Source organism: Dicentrarchus labrax, unplaced genomic scaffold (genome assembly GCF_905237075.1).
Source record: "Dicentrarchus labrax unplaced genomic scaffold, dlabrax2021, whole genome shotgun sequence".
In the NCBI taxonomy this organism is placed as follows: Eukaryota; Metazoa; Chordata; class Actinopteri; family Moronidae; genus Dicentrarchus; species Dicentrarchus labrax.
In genome coordinates this window covers 13,014,638-13,036,472 of record NW_026136706.1, presented here as the reverse complement: position 1 = coordinate 13,036,472, position 21,835 = coordinate 13,014,638, and the positions used below count along the sequence as shown (strand labels likewise).

Here is a 21,835-nt window from a genome sequence, read left to right as displayed (position 1 = left end):
CACAAATTTTTAACCTTGAATATGTGTTTTTGGCATTTTATCTTCAATTATTTGCTATAAACCCTGACATTTCCTATTGCAAAGATAAACTACCACCGGTAGATAGAGTAGTCAGCAGAAAATGCTTTATTTTCTCTGCTTTATATGTTTCAAAGCATTTTTTTAATTTGCCTTATTCATCAGTTTCCACTTGCAGGCACAATTCTACTTCAAATTTAGCTGAAACATTGTTAGTTATGCAGAGATGATTAGAACTATTTCCTTGAGTTTCAAAATACAAAGTTTCCAGTCTTTTGCTCCACAGTGAGCTACAGTATGTACACACACTCACACACATACATATAAAATACACATTTGTATCTTTGTTTAAGTGTCATTCAGCAGGTAGGAGCCTTGGAGGGCAGAGACAGACAAGTGCATCAAGGGGAACTGACCTGTAGGAATAGATGTACAAGGACATGTTAGACTTTATAAGTAATGCAAATACCATAGATAGATATACTTTATTGATCCCAAGCTGGGAAATTGCAGCATCCAATCTGATCTATCAATGTGGGGCTTATAGGGCAGGAGAAGGAATGACTTTTCATGAATTTTCAGGGTGCTTGAGGTTCACACTGGTTCTTTACCTCAGGGCAGGGCTAGGGCACAGAGCAGCATGAGCCAGGTTAGCTTGTGAAGGCCTCGAAGTCTGAGTCTGAAACAGGAAGCAGGAAGTGTAAGACAAAAAAATCAACTTAAGTCCCAGTAATGTAGTACAATAATGTTTTTCACATTATGAAATTTAAAAATTATTTTTTATTTCTTTGATTTCACAATGAGATCTATATACAGCATACTACATGACAATGGACTGAAGTCATTAAAAGGTGATAACAGCACATTGTTAGCTAAATTTAAATTGAAGCGGAAGATACCGGCTGAAAAGACAGATACAATTATATTCTGTGGCTATTTTAAATTTGTGATGATTGGTGCAGGGTAGCTCTTCACTAAGCAGCCTTCATAAACAGCCTTTTAATTAACAACAAAACAGGTGAAACTGTCTTACTCAAAAAACAGGAAACTGTGTGAAAGGATTTCTGCACACTGATCAGAGAACACTGTACTGTACTGTTTGCAAACCAGCTAGAGGAGGCAAGAGGAAAGGGCTGAAGATGCAGAGATGAGAAGAGAGATGAGATGAAGAGACAGCTTGTTAATGATCAACATTCTGCTTTTTACGGTCAGTATGGGAAGGTCTTGAGCAAGTAAATATCGACACATTGGTTTGGACAACAAGTGAAATAAAATGCATAGTAAACAAGTTATGTTGACCTTTGTCGGTTCTAAAAATTATTTGGATAATAATTAAATTCTTTTAAAAATTGCTGATCTACATCTGTTGTGTTTTATAGAATCAGAAAGTAAGTCTGAATCATTCAGAATGAATAAAAGGGCAAGCAACACTGCAGTTAATTTTCCATTTTAATATTACTATGTATTACTATTAGTTGTAGCAGTAAATGTAATAATAGTATAGCATCAAATCAGTGGTAATTAGGGGAAAATGCAACTATTACTGCCATAGTCTGAAAGAAAATCAAATATCCCAACTCCACTTCAGCCCAATCTTTATTTATCTTTTGACAATCTGGAAATAAAAATAACAAAAACACATGGCAGCTCAATGTAGTACAAATAATACAGGTAGATTTAAAAACAATTTGCCTCCTTCTCTCTCGTTCCCTCTCTATACGCAATAACAGTTTATGAAAAACAACTCAGTCAAAAAGGTCAAAATGATTTGAACTGGTTTAAACTGACATGTTCCCACAGCTGTGCTTCATTATTGCCAGTTACAATAGTTATCCTTAAAATGAAAGCAAAACTCATGCAATGTAAAATAAATCAAGCACTCATGAAAAACAACTGATAAACCAATAAACGTATTGTGCTCTATAAGTAGTGTAAATTAAGAGCAGGGGAATAGACACTGCTTGTAATAAGGTATTTTTTAAGACAGGCATGTCTTTCAAGGGTATTAAAAATTATATTTTTATTAAAAATTATATTTTGAATACCTTTTTGGCACCAACAGGACTTTCTGTTCCTTGATACACCAACAATCACATTTAAAACAGTTATTAGTATTGTATTATGACTCTGTGTGTGCGTGTGTGTGTGTGTGTGTGTGTGTGTATGTTGTGTGTGTGTGTGTTTGTTTTGTAGTAACTCACAAGTTCGGTTGGCCTGATAATCAGACACAATTATGTAGGTTTGGTATCTGAAAAGTTACATTAAATTCTCTCTCTCTGTCTTCATAACACACCTATACCACGGAGACAGTCAGCGGTTTGTTGTTCCTCACATATACAGGACTGTGTGTTCATTTCAAACTATGTCTGACACAAAATTCATCCCAGCAGGAGTTAAAAGAGATAAATCAAACACTGTAAACTGCAAAAATCAAACGAAAACACAGACTACTAGATTTACTCTCAACGCAAAATATGTCCATCATTTTGGCAGATTTGTAATACTTTTTTTGTTTTGTTTTTCAAATAAACTATTAATCAGCACAGGTGGAGGGATGATTATGCCCTGGAACACAGTCTGTTTATTTTTGCGTACTAAGCAGCTGAACTGGAACAGGTGGGGTTTAGTGTTTCACTCAGGAGCACTTAATCAACACATGCTTAATCAAACCTAGCATGATTAATGGTTTAAAACCTTTTTTAAACACTCTCACAACCATCACAATGGAATTAAATTCAGTCACACTCACTCTGCAGAACACCTGACAACACTCCCAATCGCTAATGTATAGCTTTGCCATTTGCCTCTATTAAAATACATTTGCTTCCCTTGAAATACATTTGTTTCTGCAGACTTGGCACATTTGCTGTGGTTATGTAAGCAAAATAAACACATATTAAGTAGCCAAAATGTGCAAGGGCACCAAAAGGATCAAAATATAAAAGATTTATATGTATCAGTCACGATGCTGTACACATTCTACATTGTGCTTTGCCTTCCATCTTCGTAAAGTGCCGCCCCACCTCCAATCTACAATCAAAAATGGTTATTATATTTTAGTAGAAGTGCATTAAGGCCAAGACATGTACTTGCATTTCATGATACATAAGACATCAACTTTGCAACAGTATAAAAGCTGGGCTACTGGTTGGAACAAGTCTGACTGGGAAGCCTGTGTGTATACATATATATATGTGTCCAAGGTATTTATATTTGCAAAGTGTGTGAGTGTGTGCTTCAACTACTTTTTGCTGTACATATTCTAGTAATTAAGAGTAAACAGGGGTCTTTTTTAAAAATCAATCTGGTTTTTATGTCATGATAAAACTCATCAGAGAAAGTGCTTTGGCCTACTTTCGATTTTGATCTATTGTTTGTGGCACAGTTCTGATACATTCCCTTTGACTGAGAGTTGGAATGAGAAAATTCTCAACTGGCCCACACACACGCATACAAACACACAGACACGCACGCACACACGCATACAAACACACAGACACGCACGCACACACACACCATTACTGGGATTTAAATCCCTTCCAGCTCGGCCACATCTGAATCCCTTTTAATTCCACTTTAAGTCCACTAGTATTAGTATATAGCAAATCTACACAGAAACAATCTTCTGTATTTCTTCACACGATTACAACTTTAACTGTACTGGTTAAATTATAAGAAAATACAGCAGAAACCTTGTCAAAATTGACACTTTATCTCTTTTAGAGGTGTTAGGACTGCAAGAAAGCCTTGTGATTAGTTGAGGCACTGTCTCAAATTAAGAGTCTGGCAATCGCATTACATTAGAGCCTGGCTATAGGCACAACACTGAGGTAAGTATAAAGAATAAGGCATCCCAAATATATATATATATATACACACACACACACACACACACACACACACACACACACACACACACACACACACACACACACACACGCACACACACACACACACACTGTATTAGCACACAATGCACCCGCACTTCTTTTTCTTTTTCACACTGCTATCGCTATTTCTTATGGCGCGTTCAAACTCTTCTTCACTGCTTAGTGGTGTACTGCTGGAAGTTGTGGGTGACTCAGGAGAGAAGTCTGGTTCCCCGGTTCCTTCCTTTTCCCACCCACCTCCAGCCCCTGAGCCCACTTTACATCCCCCCTCTTCATCTTTCTCCTCTGCAACAATCTTTTTACTACAAGCTATGTTCAAATGTGTAGTCTTAACAACCCCGCCTCCTTTATGGCCACCGGTTTTGTCACTCATGCCCCCACCCCGAGCACCTGATATGTAGTCGTTAGCAGCTGCTATCTTCTGGGCTTCCATTTCTGACAGGCTGCATGCCAAAGCCATCTGCAGGTCTTCGTCTTCTTCGTCATCCTCGCTGCCTGCTGCAACCCCGTAGCTGAAGGAGGGTGCGGAGCTAAATGACCGTGTGGCTGCAGAGTAAGGACTGGGGCGGGGCCTGTCAGACTCAACGGGAGATCTGTTCTGGATTTGTGGCTTCTGAGGCGACTGATGGGGCTGTCCCTCTCGTCGACTCAGCTCCAGTGCGAGAGCCATTTCATCCTCCACGCCTGCGAACAACACACACGACAACACAGGTGAGTATGTGCCGAGCAACATGAAGAAATATGCGCACACATTAAAAAAATTATGACTAAGATCACACCATTCAGTGTATGTGGTCTTACCATTAACAAGGACACTCTTTAACACCCCATCCTCCTCAATCTCGATTCTTTCCTGCCCGTTTTCCTTTATCCTGACAAATTGATAGATAAATGATAGTATTAAAATGCCTCCAACTTTGTTTTTTTTATCCGTGTGTGTGTCACTGTGTTTGTTACTTTGTTGTATATAAATATAAATGCAGTCTTAATCTTGTAAAAGTCACGTCACCCTGTATTGAAACTTAAATGAATTGCTCTAACTGATGAGGGATATAATGACAGCTTTATAATCATATTTTATAGTAGAAGTAATATATAATCCTAAAAAAGAAAAATAAATGATGCAAATATTAAGTTTCTTTCAAATAAATTTAAAAATGAAAAAAAAAATGAAATAGTTTACCACACTGTTTATCTTGTTTTGTATCCTCGGGTTTACAGTTTGCATCACACCCTATAACACTAGGCATGATAAAAAATTGGAAATGTAAGACTGCTTTCCAAATTAGAAACTACAGTACCATTCTGAGCTGCAAACCAGTGTTAATGTTAGTTTCAATATTGTTTCAGTTTAAAAGTACAAACCGTAAAGTATAACTGTACAAAAATGATAGGTTTCAGATTTTTCTATTTATATTTCTCTTTTGTGCCTCAGTGCATTTCTCTATACAGCAAGCCACACCCATGTGCCCCAGGTGGAATAAAAAGTCATACTTGGAAACACTACATTTCCCAGGTTGAGTAACTACGCTAATCGACAGCATTACATACTTCTTGGTGGTGGTGCGTTTGCCATTTATGATGCGAGTGGAGGTAGAAACTGATTTGAAGTTGCCCATCCCCATGCTGTCCATCCCATTCAGAGCACCAAAGGAAGAGGAGAAGGAGGTAAATTCAACTGAAGGACAAATGATCAGGCGAGGAAAGCAGAAGAGAAGAGACTGATTAATTAACCAATACAGAACTTTAGTCTGTTGAAACATAATACCACTCCATTGTCATAGCCACAGAACGTGTGAATTTAAGTGGGCACAAATGCACAGTGAGATGTCCGAATATTACAAAAACAAGAAAAAACAACAAAGTGTTATGTCTTGTGAGTTTCACCAGTGAGTAGCCAAGTAGCATAGTTAGGTGCATAAATATAATATCAACATACATTTTGCACCAGAATAAGGTATTTTCAGCATTGTGGCCACAATATGATATGCTATGATGTGTATGATACTTTCACTATGCAACTTTCCTCATTAATTGTGTAACTTTTTACCTCCTGCTGAAGGAAAAGAAAAGAAGCGACCAGGTCCGAGGCGAGAAGACGAGCCTCCAAAGGATGAGAAGTCATCTTGATGAGAGAAAGAGTAAACACTTATATAATTACTTAAATATTTTACTGTTACGTAAGCAGATTTATTATTACAGTAGGCTTTCATGAGGCTAATTAACTATGGAGTTAGGGTTTAGTCAAGCAATGGGGTCTTCTTTTGTTGCTCCACAAGTGAAGGACTAGAAAACAAAGTCAACACATGTTTGTAGGGAAAACATAAAAAATAGGAATCTAACATACATTTCAACTAAATAAAAAAGATGAATCCATAAGCCCATGTGTATATTGTGAATGACTTACCAAAAAAGCTAGCAAAAGGATCCTGGCCACCAAAGAACTCTCTGAACACCTCATCTGGGTTGCGGAATGTGAAGGTGAATCCTGGGAAATCTGACGAAAAGTCTGAGCTGGAGGGACCTGGGAAATTGAGTCGTCAGGGTCAGGTGGGTGACCAGCAACCAGGGTAGAGAAAAAGTGAGAGAGTAAAATATATTAGGGGCCAGAAAGAAGGAAAAGTGAATGAAATGGAAGGTGCAGGGAGGTGGGAGGGAGGAGGATTGATATGATAGTTTTATAGCTAGAAAACAAAATTCTAATACACTTTCAATCCTCAAATGTAGCCTTTAGAAGTCACCACCATTCATGATTTGCAACAATATATAAACAACAACAACAACAACAACAACAACAACATATAAACATCTCCTAGCAGCAGGTTTTTATTTACCTGTGTGTCGCATTCTGTCATTTCCATATCGGTCATATTCATCACGCTTAGTCTCTGTAGTAGAAGAACAGAGTACAATCTAAGTGACAACATGAATACTTAGACACTAATACATGTCGCTCTCTTTTTTCTTATACAAACACCCAACACACATGCATTAAGTTTAATTAAAAATATAACTAATACGTTTCATTTTCGGTTTCTATGAATAAAGTTTCTCTCTGGGGAGGCTGACATCATCACACAAAGATTCAGATTCATGACTCACAGCATCAGTACAGATCATCCGCCAGTCATTTCACACACACACACACACACACACACACTCACACACACACACACACACTCACACACACACACACGCACACGCACACGCACACGCACACACACACACACACACACACACACATAAATATTTAAAGATACACACTGTCCTGACTTACTGTCAGAGAGGACTTCATAGGCCTCAGCTACTTCTTTGAACTTTCTCTCTGCCTCCTCCTTGTTGTCTGGATTTTTGTCTGGATGCCATTTCAGTGCCAGTTTCCTATATCTGAACACACAACACAAACATTGGCTCATAGATAGAACAACAACAACAACAACAACAACAACAACACATGCAATATGGAGAGCCTTGGAAAAATAGGACACCACTCTATATTTTCAAGAACAATAATATGTATTTTTCATACCAGCGGTTCTCAAACCTCTGTTTATGGTTTTAGTTACATGTATAAAGAGATGTTGTAATTTGGGTGTTTTGTCTCTTTTTTGTACATTTTAGTTTGAAACCAGATTCAAATGTGTATAAAATCCAGACAATAAAACTAAAAAAAAATCTTGATCCAGCCTCAAACTTTTTCAAGGCTTATATAATCTGGCCATGTTACAGTAAATTAAAAGTTACACTTTAAATATATTTTCATGAACTGTATTTTACATACACGTGGAATATTGCATTATTGTTTATAAATTAGTGTAAAAGACTCATTTAACACTTGAGACAGACTCCCAGGATACTCACGCTTTCTTGATATCGTCCTGAGAGGCTGTTCTGGACACTCCCAGGGTGTTATAGTAATCCACCATGTTGCGTCCTGTCACTTCTCACCACAACGCCCCTGAAAGGAAAATACAACTGAGTTTTCTTTTGAGTACAGAATATACTCAACTCTGACTGGACACACATATTTTGGATTTATTAAATCCATGTCTCTGAGAACAAACAAGTTTGGAAATTCTTGGTCACAATGGTATTTCCTGAAAATCCAAAAAAGGAAAAAGAAACAGCTCTGTACTCATTATTTAATGTAATTTGCAGACGAGTGGTCATATACAGCAGGGGCTGTCTTTGGCTAAAGAAGACAGCGTGTAATGTAAACATAGTTGTTTATCATTATGTACACTAAACGGTTGACAAATACACATTATGGAAACATGTCATTTCCTATTTTGGAATCAAAGGGTTTATAAACACATGGTTCACCCAACCCCACAAGCATTTTCACTCATGTTGCCTGTTTAGATCTTTTCTCAGGACTGCGTGGGCGTGAACAGACAAAACCTGATTGTCTCCCTCACTTATCCTGTTAGTTTAACTACATCTGTTAGATCAGGACAAAGATTGCTATTTCTACATGTTATTTAATGACATGATGCAATTCCAGTTTAAACCTGAGCAGAGAGCTAATCTGCCAGAGTAATTTAAACACCTGTGTGGTGGGTGATAATTAGTGTCCAAGTGACGATAATAAACTTTCTTCACAGCAGCCATTTTGATAATAAATAATGCTACCAATGATACACAGTGTCGGGGTGCTATATTGTGCATGCTGCCTCACTGTAGAGGCTCTGCTACACTAAATGAAATAAAAGGTCTATATTTGTTTATTCTCATTTTTGTTTCACGGTAAATTAAATTCACCTGTTTCACCAAGTTTTGCACATACATATTATCAGTTAATATGACGAGGATTATGGTGTAGCAGCTGTACTGTAAGGCACAACTTTCTTTAAATGTTACACACAAGAAATCAAGGTTAATTATTAATGAAATTATTTATTTTGTTCTGCACAAGCTAGGTTAGCTACAGATGGATGCACACACATTACATATCTCCTATTAACTTTTTTTTCTTTACTTTCTAACCTTTTTAAAATAAAATACCACTTAAGTACCTCAAAGTGCAATAACTAAGTGTGCCCTTGAAATGATAACGCCTCAGTACAGTCAGTGGTTCCCTTATAGCCACAGAGTCAGCATGCTAACCACCATGCCAATCTCATTAGTGGACTTCCAGGGGTATTTCCAAACTGAGGTAAAATAACTAACTTAACTTTCTATGCACCCTCGGGACCAGCCATGCACTCACACTCAAGTATTATTATTACTATGTTATTTCTAGCTTCGTGGCATCTGACAACTGCTGCTGACATGACGGTAGGCCCACACAAACTTACAGACAAGGGCAGATGTACTTGCAGGCACAGGTGCTGTCTATATTAAAGCACGTACCAGTAACATTAAAGGCTGCACTTTAAATTATTTGGTATTCCGGTTGACAGAATATGTCCTAATATGGTCAAGTTCGGACATCTGTAATAATAAACTGCAGTAAGCTACATTGTCTATTGACTGTGTGGGCAGCCACAACTTGTCACGACTAGATGAAGCTACGGACCTACCGTCTGAGTGTCTCAGCCTAATGAGGGAGCAGTTTAGCCGTCTGTCCACCGGTTTACAGCGACAATGAATTAGTTATGATAGAGGTGCGTCTGGAATCCGCTCTCCTTCTTCTTTTTCGTGACACACTCAGCCTCCTCCTCCTCCTCCTCCTTCTTCTTCTTCTTCTTCAGTCTTCCTCTCTCCACCGCCCTAACTCAAATACTCTTAACAACAACACAGTATGTCTGCAGTGTGTGCTGTACCGTTATGGCTCCGCGGTGTCAAGCCCTGTTTGCTGTGTCTGTCTGTCTGTCTGTCTGTCTGTCTGTGTGTGTGTGTGTGTGTGTGTGTGTGTCCGCTGGGTTAAGCTGCACGCGCTACGTCACTCAGCTGAGCGAGGAAAAAAAAAAAAAAAAAATAGAACGTCTAGAACATGCCAGTGTGTGAAACGTCATCAGACCAGCCCTGCCTCAACGGCTGCCTGTTGCCCAGCGATAACGGGGGTTTTTAAAAACCAGCAGTTTGTGATGGTAGCCATGGATACCTATTATGACCACCAGGCACTCCAAGGTGCGACATAGACAAAATTCCCAAGGACTGTGCTCCAAGTAAGTCCAGTTTTTAGGTTTTTGTTTGTTTTGTTCAATTTAATTCGAGGGGGGTTTATTGACATTGGAAACTTACCTTTGCAATGCCAAAGTGTAAAATATATGTATACACAGATTAGTAAAAAAAAATAAAATAAAAACGTAGACTTGTAGTTATAAAACGCAAATACAAATAAGTGAGAATTTACACAAAAATGTAAGTGTGTGTGTGTGTGTGTGTGTGTGTGTGTGTGTGTGTGTGTGTGTCTAAGTCATATTGGGCAGCAAAATCTCCTTCTCCTAGGATTATTATTTAGATCATTGAAATCTGGGATTGCACAGTTTTAATTTGTTAAAATAAATGTTCCCAATGTTTTACATTGTAGGTGATCCATCATGTCTCAACCTCACCTGTTGAACAGTGACCACATTATGTTTTCTTTTGATAGCCGTAGTCTTTTGTTTGTTTCTGCAGCTTTACTTCATTGCATTTATCTGACAGCCATAGTTACTTTACATCTAAAAATAATTTAAAAAATATGCTTCATTGGTACACTGAAGCACCCAAGGCTAATTAAAATCATGCCAATCTATTCTCAACCATCTGTACCTTTTTATTTATTATTATAAGTAATAATAATCAAATGACATAATCTGACAGGCGATGCTGCTGCACAAATGCTGCCCTAAAGTATATTTTACTATACTTAACATTTGAAATACTGTTACTTGAAATGGAATATTTTACACTGTGGTATTTCAGTACAGTATATTTAGTAGACCCGAGAAGTGTAACTTACCGGAAAGTAGGCTTTTAGTTCACTGTGTGACTCATCTGGTCAGGATCACATGATGAGCTCATCATGTAATGCCATAGTTATTTGGACTGGTCATGTCTGCACACTACAGTCTATGGACTAAACCAACTCACATAACTTTGCTAGCTGGTCACATTACTCCCATCTGGTGTCTGGAGGAAGCGACTGCAGGTACAAGACCCGCCCAGCCCAGCACAGCCCAGCCCATTGTGTACTTTGTGGCTAATCATCAACATGACACAAAAAGGCAGGAAATTGGCAAAGGCAGAGGAACTAGAATTTCCTTTGTAAATGAATGGAAGCTGCATGTAAACACAATCTGATATCCAGCAAAACACTGCTGGAAAAATCCCCTGTCCAACTATTTTGTCTACGTACATATACAGTTACCCGTCTAATTCTATTACCAGTTTTCTCTCCGAAAGCCAGGTATAATCTGTCACAGTTGTAAAAGTGAAATGCAAAGCTCATTAGTCTGAGATCATTCCAGATGACTCAGTATAAAAGGCTTATCAGTCTTTTAGGCTAGTAAGCTGTTTGACTATTGCTGTAGAAATTTACAATAAAATATTTGTCAAGCAGTGCTTTGCGAATTCAGAAATGATCACAAGTTCATTTAAAAGGTTCAGGAGAACTTTTTATTGATAATACTGATATATCATCACCACAGGTTATCAGAATGTTGCTGGGAATGTGTTAAGCTCATGATAACTTTTGGAATGGGTGATGGTAAAGCCCGGAGGATGTTTGGCCCCTCAATACTCCTCTCCCTCTTCATCCTCCTCTCCCATGCTGTCAGTGCCAACCTCCTCATAATCCTTCTCCAGGGCAGCCATATCTTCTCTGGCCTCTGAGAACTCTCCCTCCTCCATTCCCTCCCCAACATACCAGTGGACAAAGGCTCTCTTGGCATACATGAGGTCAAACTTGTGGTCGAGACGGGCCCAGGCCTCGGCGATGGCTGTGGTGTTGCTCAGCATGCACACAGCTCTCTGCACTTTGGCCAGGTCTCCTCCTGGAACCACAGTTGGAGGCTGGTAGTTGATGCCAACCTTGAAGCCTGTGGGACACCAGTCCACAAACTGGATGGTGCGTTTTGTTTTAATGGCTGCGATGGCAGAGTTGACATCTTTGGGCACCACATCACCACGATACAGCAGACAGCAGGCCATGTATTTACCATGACGAGGATCACACTTTACCATCTGATTGGCTGGCTCAAAGCAGGCATTGGTAATGTCAGCAACAGACAGCTGCTCATGGTAGGCTTTCTCAGCGGAGATGACTGGAGCATAGGTGGCCAGTGGGAAGTGGATACGAGGGTAGGGCACCAAGTTGGTCTGGAATTCTGTCAGGTCAACATTCAGGGCTCCATCAAAGCGAAGCGAGGCTGTGATTGAAGACACAATCTGGCCAATGAGCCTGTTCAGGTTGGTGTAAGTCGGCCTCTCGATATCAAGGTTCCTGCGGCAGATATCATAGATGGCTTCATTGTCCACCATGAAGGCACAGTCGGAGTGCTCCAGGGTAGTGTGGGTGGTCAGGATGGAGTTGTAAGGCTCAACCACTGCTGTGGAGACCTGGGGGGCTGGGTAGACGGCAAATTCAAGTTTTGATTTCTTTCCATAATCAACAGAGAGTCTCTCCATAAGCAGGGAGGTGAATCCTGAGCCAGTGCCTCCACCGAAGGAGTGGAAGATGAGGAATCCCTGCAGGCCAGTGCACTGATCAGCCTGAAAGGAAAATTTTCTTTGATTATTTAAAATCCCACTCCAGTGGGAAGGTATGGAATCACATGAAGGGTCACCATTGTGGTAATTTCTTAAAGATTTTTTAGTTTTTTTACTCCTTTGAGGAAAATAGACAAGCCTGCGCAAATGCTAAACCTGTCCAGCAAAATAACTAAACTCTCACCAATTTACGAGTCCTGTCGAGAACCAGATCAATAATCTCCTTGCCGATGGTGTAGTGCCCACGGGCGTAGTTATTGGCAGCATCCTCCTTTCCTGTAATCAGCTGCTCGGGGTGGAACAGCTGCCGGTAGGTTCCTGTGCGCACCTCATCTATGAAAGGAACAATTGAAAACAAGAGTAAGAGCTAACGTCCATGCAATATAAATGTTTCAAATATTACCTTTTCTCAGATACTATAATTAAATATTAAACATTTGAGCTGTAATACTTTGTTCTTGTTAAGTTGAAGTATAGTGTTTCACTAGGGGTATATATCTTCATAGAGGCAATGGAATAATTTATTAGCTCTATGAAAGACATATAAGTTCAATTATATTTACACAATATTGATTACTGACCAATGACAGTGGGTTCCAGGTCGACAAAGATGGCTCTGGGAACATGCTTTCCTGCTCCAGTCTCACTGAAGAAGGTGTTGAAGGAGTCATCTCCTCCTCCAATAGTCTTGTCACTGGGCATCTGTCCGTCTGGCTGGATCCCATGTTCCAGACAGTACAGCTCCCAGCATGCATTGCCCATCTGGGCTCCGGCTTGGCCGACATGCATAGAAATACACTCACGCTGAATAAAAGAGGGGAGAGAGGTTTGTTACAGGATGTAGCCGAATAATATGTTATCAGACATACATTCGCTATTCAAATTTAAGTATTACTGCATTGTCAAGACGAACTACTTTAAAAATAACTCCCATCAGCATTGAACAGTACATTCACAATGGCTGACTTTACAGTGTGATCACTGTGTAATAATTTGTAACAAATAAGGCAGGGAAACATAGAACATCACAGAATACATATGTATTTCATTACTGCCCTATGGCGCACATGTTCTTTCTTTAAACCTTATGTCTTTTGACAATCTTTGGTATGATGTCAGCACTCAGTTCAGAGAGGAAGAAATGTTGACTGCTGAATACTGTGGGCCAGAGCAGGCTGTTGAAGCTGTCAGCTGCTCAAAGCGCATAGAAGCAAACCATTATTTAAATGAAAGCAGCTATTAGACTGACCAGAGTCTGCACTATGGGTTGTTAGAGTGGAATCCAGCAAAAATGGGCAGGAAAAAAGCTACAGATGAAATGCAGTTTTGAAAGTTTTCTGATGACCATTTTTTGAAGGGGTTTCCCCCAAAAAGTGGAACATATTATACAAACTAAGGCAAAATGTGACAGGAAGGCCATGCCTCAAGAAGATGGGAAAACCTCCCCCACTTCTCCATCCTGTATCTCCTCCCTTTCCCCATCCCCTCCCCTTTTGTGTCTCTCTCCTCCCCCATCCTGTCCAGCTGCATAGTGCTGTGTAACAGTCAGGGATGGCTCCCTCCCTCTCTCTCTCTCTCTCTCTCTCTCTCTCTCTCTCTCTCTCTCTCTCTCTCTCCACATCTATCCCAAACCAAAAACTCCTAACAGCTGCAAAATGGCTGCCAACTAACTCATACGGCCTAGGCCAGACCACTCCTCTTTTCTCTGTTCTTTCTATCCATCCCCCCACTGCCACGATTACCCTGATCACTCTTTCTTTGTCAGGATTACTGTAATTCCTCAAGAAGCATGATTAAGACTACAGTTTTTTCCCTTTAGTTTCACATGTTTCCTGCTTTATGACTAACTACAGTACATCAAACAAGTATGAAAATGACAAAGCAGTCTAACTCATAAAGTGTCTGTCATCTGACCTAGATTGTCCAAGAGTACAGAAATGACTTATGGAGCCCCGTAGTCATTTGTAACTATCCCAGTGTATTACCCTCCCTAAATTCTCAACAGGCATGCCCTAAAAAGTTTCATTACATACATTCAGCTCAAAACTACTGTCACCTTATAAAGATAAAACTCCTTTTGTATGAATAACCTTCAACTCCGCAGCAGAAGCTTTATAAGCATTAAAGAGGGCCGGCTGATTAATCCATCTATTGCTAAGAAACAGAGACAAAGGGAGGCTGAAGGAAAGAGAGAATTGAAATTTCAAGGCTACGTCATCAGTTGAGCAGTTACTCACCATTTTGTCTGCTTGTCCTTTCGACTGACGTTGAGGATTCAGACACAAGGCAGAAGTGCGGAGGAGAGGGAGAGTCAGGGTTTATATAGGCAAGGATGTGGAGGGGGCAGGCTGGAAAAGCACAGCAAGCAGCTGCATAGCTCATGGGCGGGAGGGAACAGCAGTTTAAAAAAAAAAGAGGGAAGTGCCGAATACTGTCTGTCACTTTATCCGCCCTTAACATGTATCTACTTTTTCTTTCAGTTTGAGATTAGATGCTTATATGTATGCAAAACAAGCCCCTTTTCTCTTGTAATCACTTTTCCCCTATTTTTCAATTTGTGTATGCGTGTGTGTGTGTGTGTGTGTGTGTGTGTGTGTGTGTGTGTGTGTGACTGTGACCATTTGCAGTGAGGGACTATTCAGAGTTGTTTAATGACATAAAAAGCTTAAAGCTGGTTATTCTGGCAAATGCATGCAAAATGTTCTCCATGGAATATTTCTCAACATATAATACACATGCATTTAACAAGGACTGTGGGCTCTGAGAATCATTATGCTTATTTTATGCATGCTTTTGCACCCACACACTCATCAATATACGCACGCACAGTACACCCTGTGTTTGCATTCAATCATTAAATGAATAATGACACAATATCGATATGGAAACAAATTTAAGTTGATGAAATTCTTTATTCCTAATCCTTAAATGCAAATGACACATGCTTTAACAATAGGAAAAGTAGCAGTAAGACACAAGTGACATGGAAATATGCAGGGTTTCAGTTTGATCGGTTACTTCAGAGAAAAACAAACAAACAAAGAAATAGCACAATGGCACATTGAAATTAACACACCACTGAAATGTAAAAGATAAAAAACTTCCAAGATGTCAAGGCCATTTTCTGCTTATCCTTGGTAGAACTTTTGAACGGCCCTCGTAGGATATCAGAGCTGTGATTCATACACAACTGGGATCCTATTGTTGCTGCAGGCCACTGTCTGAGTATGAGCTACACAAACAACACTAGTCAGTGAGTTAGTCAGTTATTTTCTCTCTCTCTCTCTCTCTCTCTCTCTCTCTCTCTCTCTCTCTCTCCCGCACTCAGAGTCACAGCTGAATGGTATATAGAAACTGACATAGGAGCCCTTTCATAACTTACATTCCACATGGGAGAGGATAGTGGGGGGAGGTGCACAAAGGAGAGGGTTTGGTCTGTGATACAGCAGAATGAAAATATCTTTAAAGGCCCAAAACAAGATATGTTTGACCACAGGTTACTTTGCTTTAAAATGAAATACAGTGTTTTTACCCAGTATGACAACTAATGTTTTAAGGCTTTAAGATGCTCAGTTGAGATTTTGGATTAGGTTTGTTTCGTGAATGTGTCTCACTGTATGCAGAATGCATGTTCAGTAATGTAGAATGTCTCCTCAAAGTAAAACTTATTTAAGATAATAATAGGTTATTGAAATGTTGTTCTACCCAAATGATAGTACTGTTGGTTTATTAATAGATATAGATATATTTTTCTTCACTACAAAAACTAAATGTCCATTTATCAATTGTCAGTAAGTATCAATTAACTTTGGCTTAAACGTGTGCCTTGGAAAGTCAGTATTCCTCTCCTTCATCCTCTTCCCCTATGTTGTCAGTACCCACCTCTTCATAATCTTTCTCCAGGGCAGCCATATCCTCCCTAGCTTCTGCAAACTCTCCCTCCTCCATGCCCTCCCCAACATACCAGTGGACAAAGGCTCTCTTGGCATACATGAGGTCAAACTTGTGGTCGAGACGGGCCCAGGCCTCAGCAATGGCTGTGGTGTTGCTCAGCATGCACACAGCTCTCTGCACTTTGGCCAGGTCTCCTCCTGGAACCACAGTTGGAGGCTGGTAGTTGATGCCAACCTTGAAGCCTGTGGGGCACCAGTCCACAAACTGGATGCTGCGTTTGGTTTTAATGGCTGCGATGGCAGAGTTGACATCTTTGGGCACCACATCACCACGATACAGCAGACAGCAGGCCATGTATTTACCATGACGAGGATCACACTTTACCATCTGATTGGCTGGCTCAAAGCAGGTGTTGGTTATGTCAGCAACAGACAGCTGCTCATGGTAGGCTTTCTCAGCGGAGATGACTGGAGCATAGGTGGCCAGTGGGAAGTGGATACGAGGGTAGGGCACCAAGTTGGTCTGGAATTCTGTCAGGTCAACATTCAGGGCTCCATCAAAGCGAAGCGAGGCTGTGATTGAAGACACAATCTGGCCAATGAGCCTGTTCAGGTTGGTGTAAGTCGGCCTGTCGATATCAAGGTTCCTGCGGCAGATATCATAGATGGCTTCATTGTCCACCATGAAGGCACAGTCGGAGTGCTCCAGGGTAGTGTGGGTGGTCAGGATGGAGTTGTAAGGCTCAACCACGGCTGTGGAGACCTGGGGGGCTGGGTAAATGGCAAACTCAAGCTTAGACTTTTTACCATAATCAACAGAGAGTCTCTCCATCAGCAGGGAGGTAAAACCTGAGCCAGTGCCTCCACCGAAGGAGTGGAAGATGAGGAATCCCTGCAGGCCAGTGCACTGATCAGCCTATGGAAGTAAGAATGTTAAAATGAATTAACAATTAATTGAATCATTAATCTAGCAAAAAAAAAGTCAATATACTAAAAACATGCACTCTCAATACTCTCAAATTGTCTTACCAGTTTACGAGTCCTGTCCAGAACCAGATCAATGATCTCCTTGCCGATGGTGTAGTGTCCACGGGCGTAGTTGTTGGCAGCATCCTCCTTTCCTGTAATCAGCTGCTCAGGGTGGAACAGTTGACGGTAGGTTCCTGTGCGCACCTCATCTGGGGAAGAAGAGAAAATGTTTCTACAATGACAACTGTACAATGAAAGAAAACTTTCTGGTAATAAAAATCTTTTTTAACATGTTTCATATTGGAATTGTTTTCAATGTAAGCAAATGTAGTACAAATGTATACATATGGAAAATGCAATAACAAACAACACCAATGTTCATTTCATTTCAGAAAAAAAAAACATAGCTTTGCCAATAATAAAACTACAAATACATGAAAGCATCCTACAGTATGTTATATATCATCAGTTATATAACAGGCACTGACCAATGACAGTAGGTTCCAGGTCGACAAAGATGGCTCTGGGAACATGCTTCCCTGCCCCTGTCTCACTAAAAAAGGTGTTGAAGGAGTCATCTCCTCCTCCAGGAGTCTTTTCAGTGGGCATCTGTCCATCTGGCTGGATCCCATGTTCCAGACAGTACAGCTCCCAACATGCATTGCCAATCTGAGCCCCAGCTTGGCCCACATGAATGGAGATACATTCGCGCTGCAGGGAGTGAGCAACACCGTTCAATTACTAGAAGCATCTGTTTACTTTTCACATTTTTGCTACACAGATTTATTTTTAAACTACTTAAATCCAGTTATCATATTCTCTCTATCTGTCATGGACTGCAATACAACATTTTCTCTTAATGTAAAATATGTCACACTTAATAAAATCTTGATTAATTCTGAACAAATAAAGTACATTTCAAAATTGTTAATAAGTACAGTAGTATGCACTTAGTAAACCATATCTTACCATAGTTTATCTCTCTTCTCCAATGTCCAGGTATCGGTAAGAAGATGCACTGCTGGATATAGCTGTGTCACTCTGAGTTTTTATACCTGCAGCTTTAGGTGAACAGTGATTTGATCTGCGTTGTAATCAGAGAACCTACTGATGAGACCAGGATAAGGTCATCCGCTTGACAGACATAAACACAATGCAAAAGGAGGTCACCACCCTATTCATTGTGTGAAGCTGTGAGTGTTTTGTGCTGGTGTGTATGTGCACCTCATATTTCAGAAAGCAGAAGCAGAACCCCAGATGAGGGGAAGGTAGTGTAGTTTCATCTAACAATTTCTAGTACATGACTTTATGACAGCACAAAAAACACTCTGAGCCTGAGAAAGAACCCAGTTGCTTTAGTTTGTCACTGTCATATAACTATGTTACAGTTATTTACAGTTGTTGACTTTGTATGAATTTAAACACATTTGCTGAATCTATCAACTTTTTGCCTCCATATTCCTAATAAGGAAGTATATTAGCAAAATTTAGACCTTGATCTTCATGTAGATTTATTATTGTTCCTCCTTTGAAGAATATTTGTGTGGATATTCACATAAAATTAATGGTAAAAATAAGGTGAGACTGGGACATTTTCATTATATTGTATTTTTATGGAGACATTCTGCTAAATCTTCAAATTTGTAACATCTCTTCTGAATCTCAATTTTACACACTAAAAGGTTTATTAAAATGAAATACATCAAGTTTATCAAGCATACCATTTTCCCACACTCTCTTTCTGAACTGTCAGTCTTCACAAAGAAATACAATATATATAAGACCTGCTCCTCCTACCCTGTTAGTTCTTCAACCCCTCCAGGGAGTAGAGAAACTGAATACATGTGAATTGCTTCATAAGGCGTCAGTTGACTAAATGGAGCAAACAACAACTGCCTGTTAAGAGTAGTTTCATTCAGTTTTCATTCAGTCAACCACAGAAATAAAGTATAAATACAACAAAAAATGTATACAGTCTTGAGTGTCATTTCATTCAAGCCCAAAAAGCCATTCATATCCAGTATGTTGTGTAGTTCACATGTTCACAATTCTATTCAACATGAGTTTCAGTTGAGCAGCTGCCTGTTTCAGTTGGCAGGAATAACCTAAACTGATTATACAATGCTATGGCCCAAAGGCAAGATTGCTCAGCTCTATGATATTCAAAACAAGTCAAACCACTTTAAAGACCAGGCGGCATCCACTGTAATATCAGAACAGTTCAAACCAAATGGGAATGTTGATTCAGTATATGAATCACCATTGCAATAAACATCTTTATTTCCAACTGTATGCTTTATTATTTTCACCAAAAAAAAAAAAATTGTATGTCAATCAAAAGTGAAAATTAGACAGCAAGATAAACTGTATTTCACTGACTTTAATCCAGTTTGTTATGAACATATTTGTGGCATGCAGGAAGCTTTGGGTGATACCACAGCGACAACTGCGCTACTATTCTTTTTAAGGTCAGTTTCTCTCCTGAGGCTGTGAGACTCATCTGTAACAAAAAGGTAACTGATGTCAATATCACATCCTTTTAAAACAAAGCCCACAAAGACCAATGGAGTAAATTGTATACAATGTTCCTTTAAATGAGAACACATTGGTGTTGCATGTACATGCAGTGTTTTATTACCTTGTAGAGAAGACAGGGTGATTGTAATTCAAGCAATCATGCATTTCCTTTTTTTAATACTATACAACAATACAAAATATAGCAACACTTTTCAACCAAATCTTTATGTCTGGATCATGTTGCTGAAGTATGGTTACATGTCACTGTGACACACACCTTGCTGTTGTTTTCTTTCATGTGTTTTTCCCTCACAGGTGTAGCCTGAGTCATAAATCTGTCCCACTTCCATTGTTTGAGACTATAGTTCCCCAACGTCCCACAATTAAGCCTTTTTACTTATAGGTCATAATAATGCTGGTGCTGGCAAGAAGAGAAGGAGACCCAGAGCAGAACAAATATTGAGATAAAGAGATAGTTTGAGGTCATGAGAGATAAATGTAATGTAAATGGTATGGTACTTGACATTACAAATTAGAAGTTTATAACCCCAGTTTATACAGAAATCCAGGGTTGACAGACATACAAAAACACTTTGCAGAACCCACTGCAATGTAGTGGTGAAACAAAATGATTTCTGTTCCTAGTAGTCACATGACTCTGTCACACTGATAGTCACTTTTGTTCATTCAGTGAGTCACAGAGAAGCAACAACGACCTCTAGCTTTCAAATGGTTACAATGACAGCTCTTCCAGTAAAAGGGCTGGGCAGGGTTGGTGTTATGGATTAGTTTGCCCCAACCACAAGGTGGTGCATGACCCTTTCATACACATACATACATAACTCTTGCAAAGGGATCATTAATAACTGTAAACCAGGGTTATCAGTTGGCAAATCCTAAAGACTCTACTCTACATTTGCTGGATTAATTTAGTCCTTTTTAGACTTCTAAAGTGCCTCTGTCTATGCTCAGATCCAGGACTAAGTACTATTGTGACATGGTTTTCTTAAACTCTCAAACCTAAGTAGGACACCATATGTCCTCAGATGACATTACTGTCTTTCATAGGCTGTAGCAGGCTCAGTTTTAAAACTAGAGTTGAAGATACTGGCATCAAACTCAGTGACCTATCAGGATAGGGTCAAGTCATGCTAGCTTGTCAGAAAGGGGCTAAATAACATTCTACAGTTAGGGAACATACCAATTTGGGCAAAAAACAGGCCTTTTTTATAATGCAGTATAAATGTTCATGTTATATTCACTGTTCTATATGAAGTATTTGAATATCTCTGCATACTGGGGTCCCTAAACAGTATTGGAATTCCATAAATTGGGTATGACTGGAAAGCGAATACTTTTATGGATTCAATGAACCTAATTGTATTCAGTTGTGATGATGTTAGTCCCCATAGTAGCCATTTCATTGTAGTGAGACATTTTTTAAACTCGACCTCACTGTATAAAATGACCTATTTGTGACTTCATCTAACTACAACCACAAATTAGAGACCTACTTCATTCAGAGCATCTATAGCTTTCCAAGACATATTGGCAATAAGGGGGTTTCTGAGTAATTTCCAAAGAAATACATAGTGCTATCATTACAATTGCTGAATAACAGTTTTCCTGAAATCTCCAAATAAACAGTTTTTGATACCAAATCACAGCACACATTTTCTGTGGCCCTCCTAGAGCTCTTGGTGTCATGTGGTGTTTTGGAGGGATTTCTGGTTTTTTTTTTTTTTAGTTTTGCACCAAATCTGTGCAACAAATTGTATCATCAAACAATCAACAACTTATGAAATATAATTGTGTATGGGAATGGCCATCATATACTTCCATCATATTATCTTAGCCCTTTTACTCTCTAAACTTTCAGAATTTGAAAAAGCACCTATCCAAACAGGAACA

General features: G+C 39.5%; 3 protein-coding genes across 7 annotated transcripts; all 3 read right to left on the bottom strand.

Annotated features, from left to right (window-relative positions):
• Positions 1 to 103: 103 nt before the first annotated feature.
• On the bottom strand, positions 104 to 10,919 carry dnajb2 (DnaJ heat shock protein family (Hsp40) member B2). 5 transcript variants are annotated; one of them, XM_051403557.1, is made up of 11 exons: positions 9,431 to 9,780; positions 7,770 to 7,866; positions 7,186 to 7,295; positions 6,743 to 6,796; positions 6,316 to 6,432; positions 5,959 to 6,033; positions 5,460 to 5,586; positions 4,710 to 4,780; positions 4,299 to 4,592; positions 630 to 697; positions 104 to 434 (listed from the first exon to the last, which is right to left on the bottom strand). In XM_051403557.1, exons 2-10 carry the CDS (start codon positions 7,832 to 7,834, stop codon positions 669 to 671), a joined length of 942 nt encoding a protein of 313 aa, XP_051259517.1. In that variant the 5' UTR covers positions 7,835 to 7,866; positions 9,431 to 9,780; the 3' UTR covers positions 104 to 434; positions 630 to 668. The 5 variants fall into 5 exon arrangements, with proteins under 5 accessions (XP_051259517.1, XP_051259516.1, XP_051259515.1 ...); XM_051403556.1 differs by lacking the exons at positions 104 to 434; positions 630 to 697 and adding an exon at positions 1,597 to 3,048; XM_051403555.1 differs by lacking the exons at positions 104 to 434; positions 630 to 697; positions 9,431 to 9,780 and adding an exon at positions 10,798 to 10,919 and having other exon boundaries at positions 1,597 to 4,592.
• A 511-nt stretch (positions 10,920 to 11,430) lies between these two features.
• LOC127365460 (tubulin alpha chain) lies at positions 11,431 to 14,912 on the bottom strand. The gene is made up of 4 exons (XM_051403549.1): positions 14,783 to 14,912; positions 13,127 to 13,349; positions 12,730 to 12,878; positions 11,431 to 12,548 (listed from the first exon to the last, which is right to left on the bottom strand). The coding sequence occupies exons 1-4, from the start codon at positions 14,783 to 14,785 to the stop codon at positions 11,571 to 11,573; spliced, it is 1,353 nt and encodes a 450-aa protein (XP_051259509.1). The 5' UTR covers positions 14,786 to 14,912; the 3' UTR covers positions 11,431 to 11,570.
• Positions 14,913 to 15,437: 525 nt separating this feature from the next.
• On the bottom strand, positions 15,438 to 18,489 carry LOC127365461 (tubulin alpha chain-like). Its single transcript, XM_051403550.1, has 4 exons — positions 18,377 to 18,489; positions 17,896 to 18,118; positions 17,468 to 17,616; positions 15,438 to 17,354 (listed from the first exon to the last, which is right to left on the bottom strand). The coding sequence occupies exons 1-4, from the start codon at positions 18,377 to 18,379 to the stop codon at positions 16,380 to 16,382; spliced, it is 1,350 nt and encodes a 449-aa protein (XP_051259510.1). The 5' UTR covers positions 18,380 to 18,489; the 3' UTR covers positions 15,438 to 16,379.
• Between the last annotated feature and the right edge of the window lie 3,346 nt (positions 18,490 to 21,835).

Coding starts and splice junctions, on each gene's coding strand:
- dnajb2 (XM_051403555.1), bottom strand. CDS start 7,834: ATGGTGGATTACTATAACACCCTGGGAGTGTCCAGAACAGCCTCTCAG. Junction 6,433..6,742: donor TGACAGAATGCGACACACAG/GTAAATAAAAAC, acceptor TCAATTTCCCAG/GTCCCTCCAGCTCAGACTTT. Junction 5,587..5,958: donor TTCTTTTCCTTCAGCAGGAG/GTAAAAAGTTAC, acceptor TTTGTCCTTCAG/TTGAATTTACCTCCTTCTCC.
- LOC127365460 (XM_051403549.1), bottom strand. Junction 12,879..13,126: donor CCTGGAACCCACTGTCATTG/GTCAGTAATCAA, acceptor TTCCTTTCATAG/ATGAGGTGCGCACAGGAACC. Junction 12,549..12,729: donor TCGACAGGACTCGTAAATTG/GTGAGAGTTTAG, acceptor TTTTCCTTTCAG/GCTGATCAGTGCACTGGCCT.
- LOC127365461 (XM_051403550.1), bottom strand. Junction 17,617..17,895: donor CCTGGAACCTACTGTCATTG/GTCAGTGCCTGT, acceptor CTTCTTCCCCAG/ATGAGGTGCGCACAGGAACC. Junction 17,355..17,467: donor TGGACAGGACTCGTAAACTG/GTAAGACAATTT, acceptor TTACTTCCATAG/GCTGATCAGTGCACTGGCCT.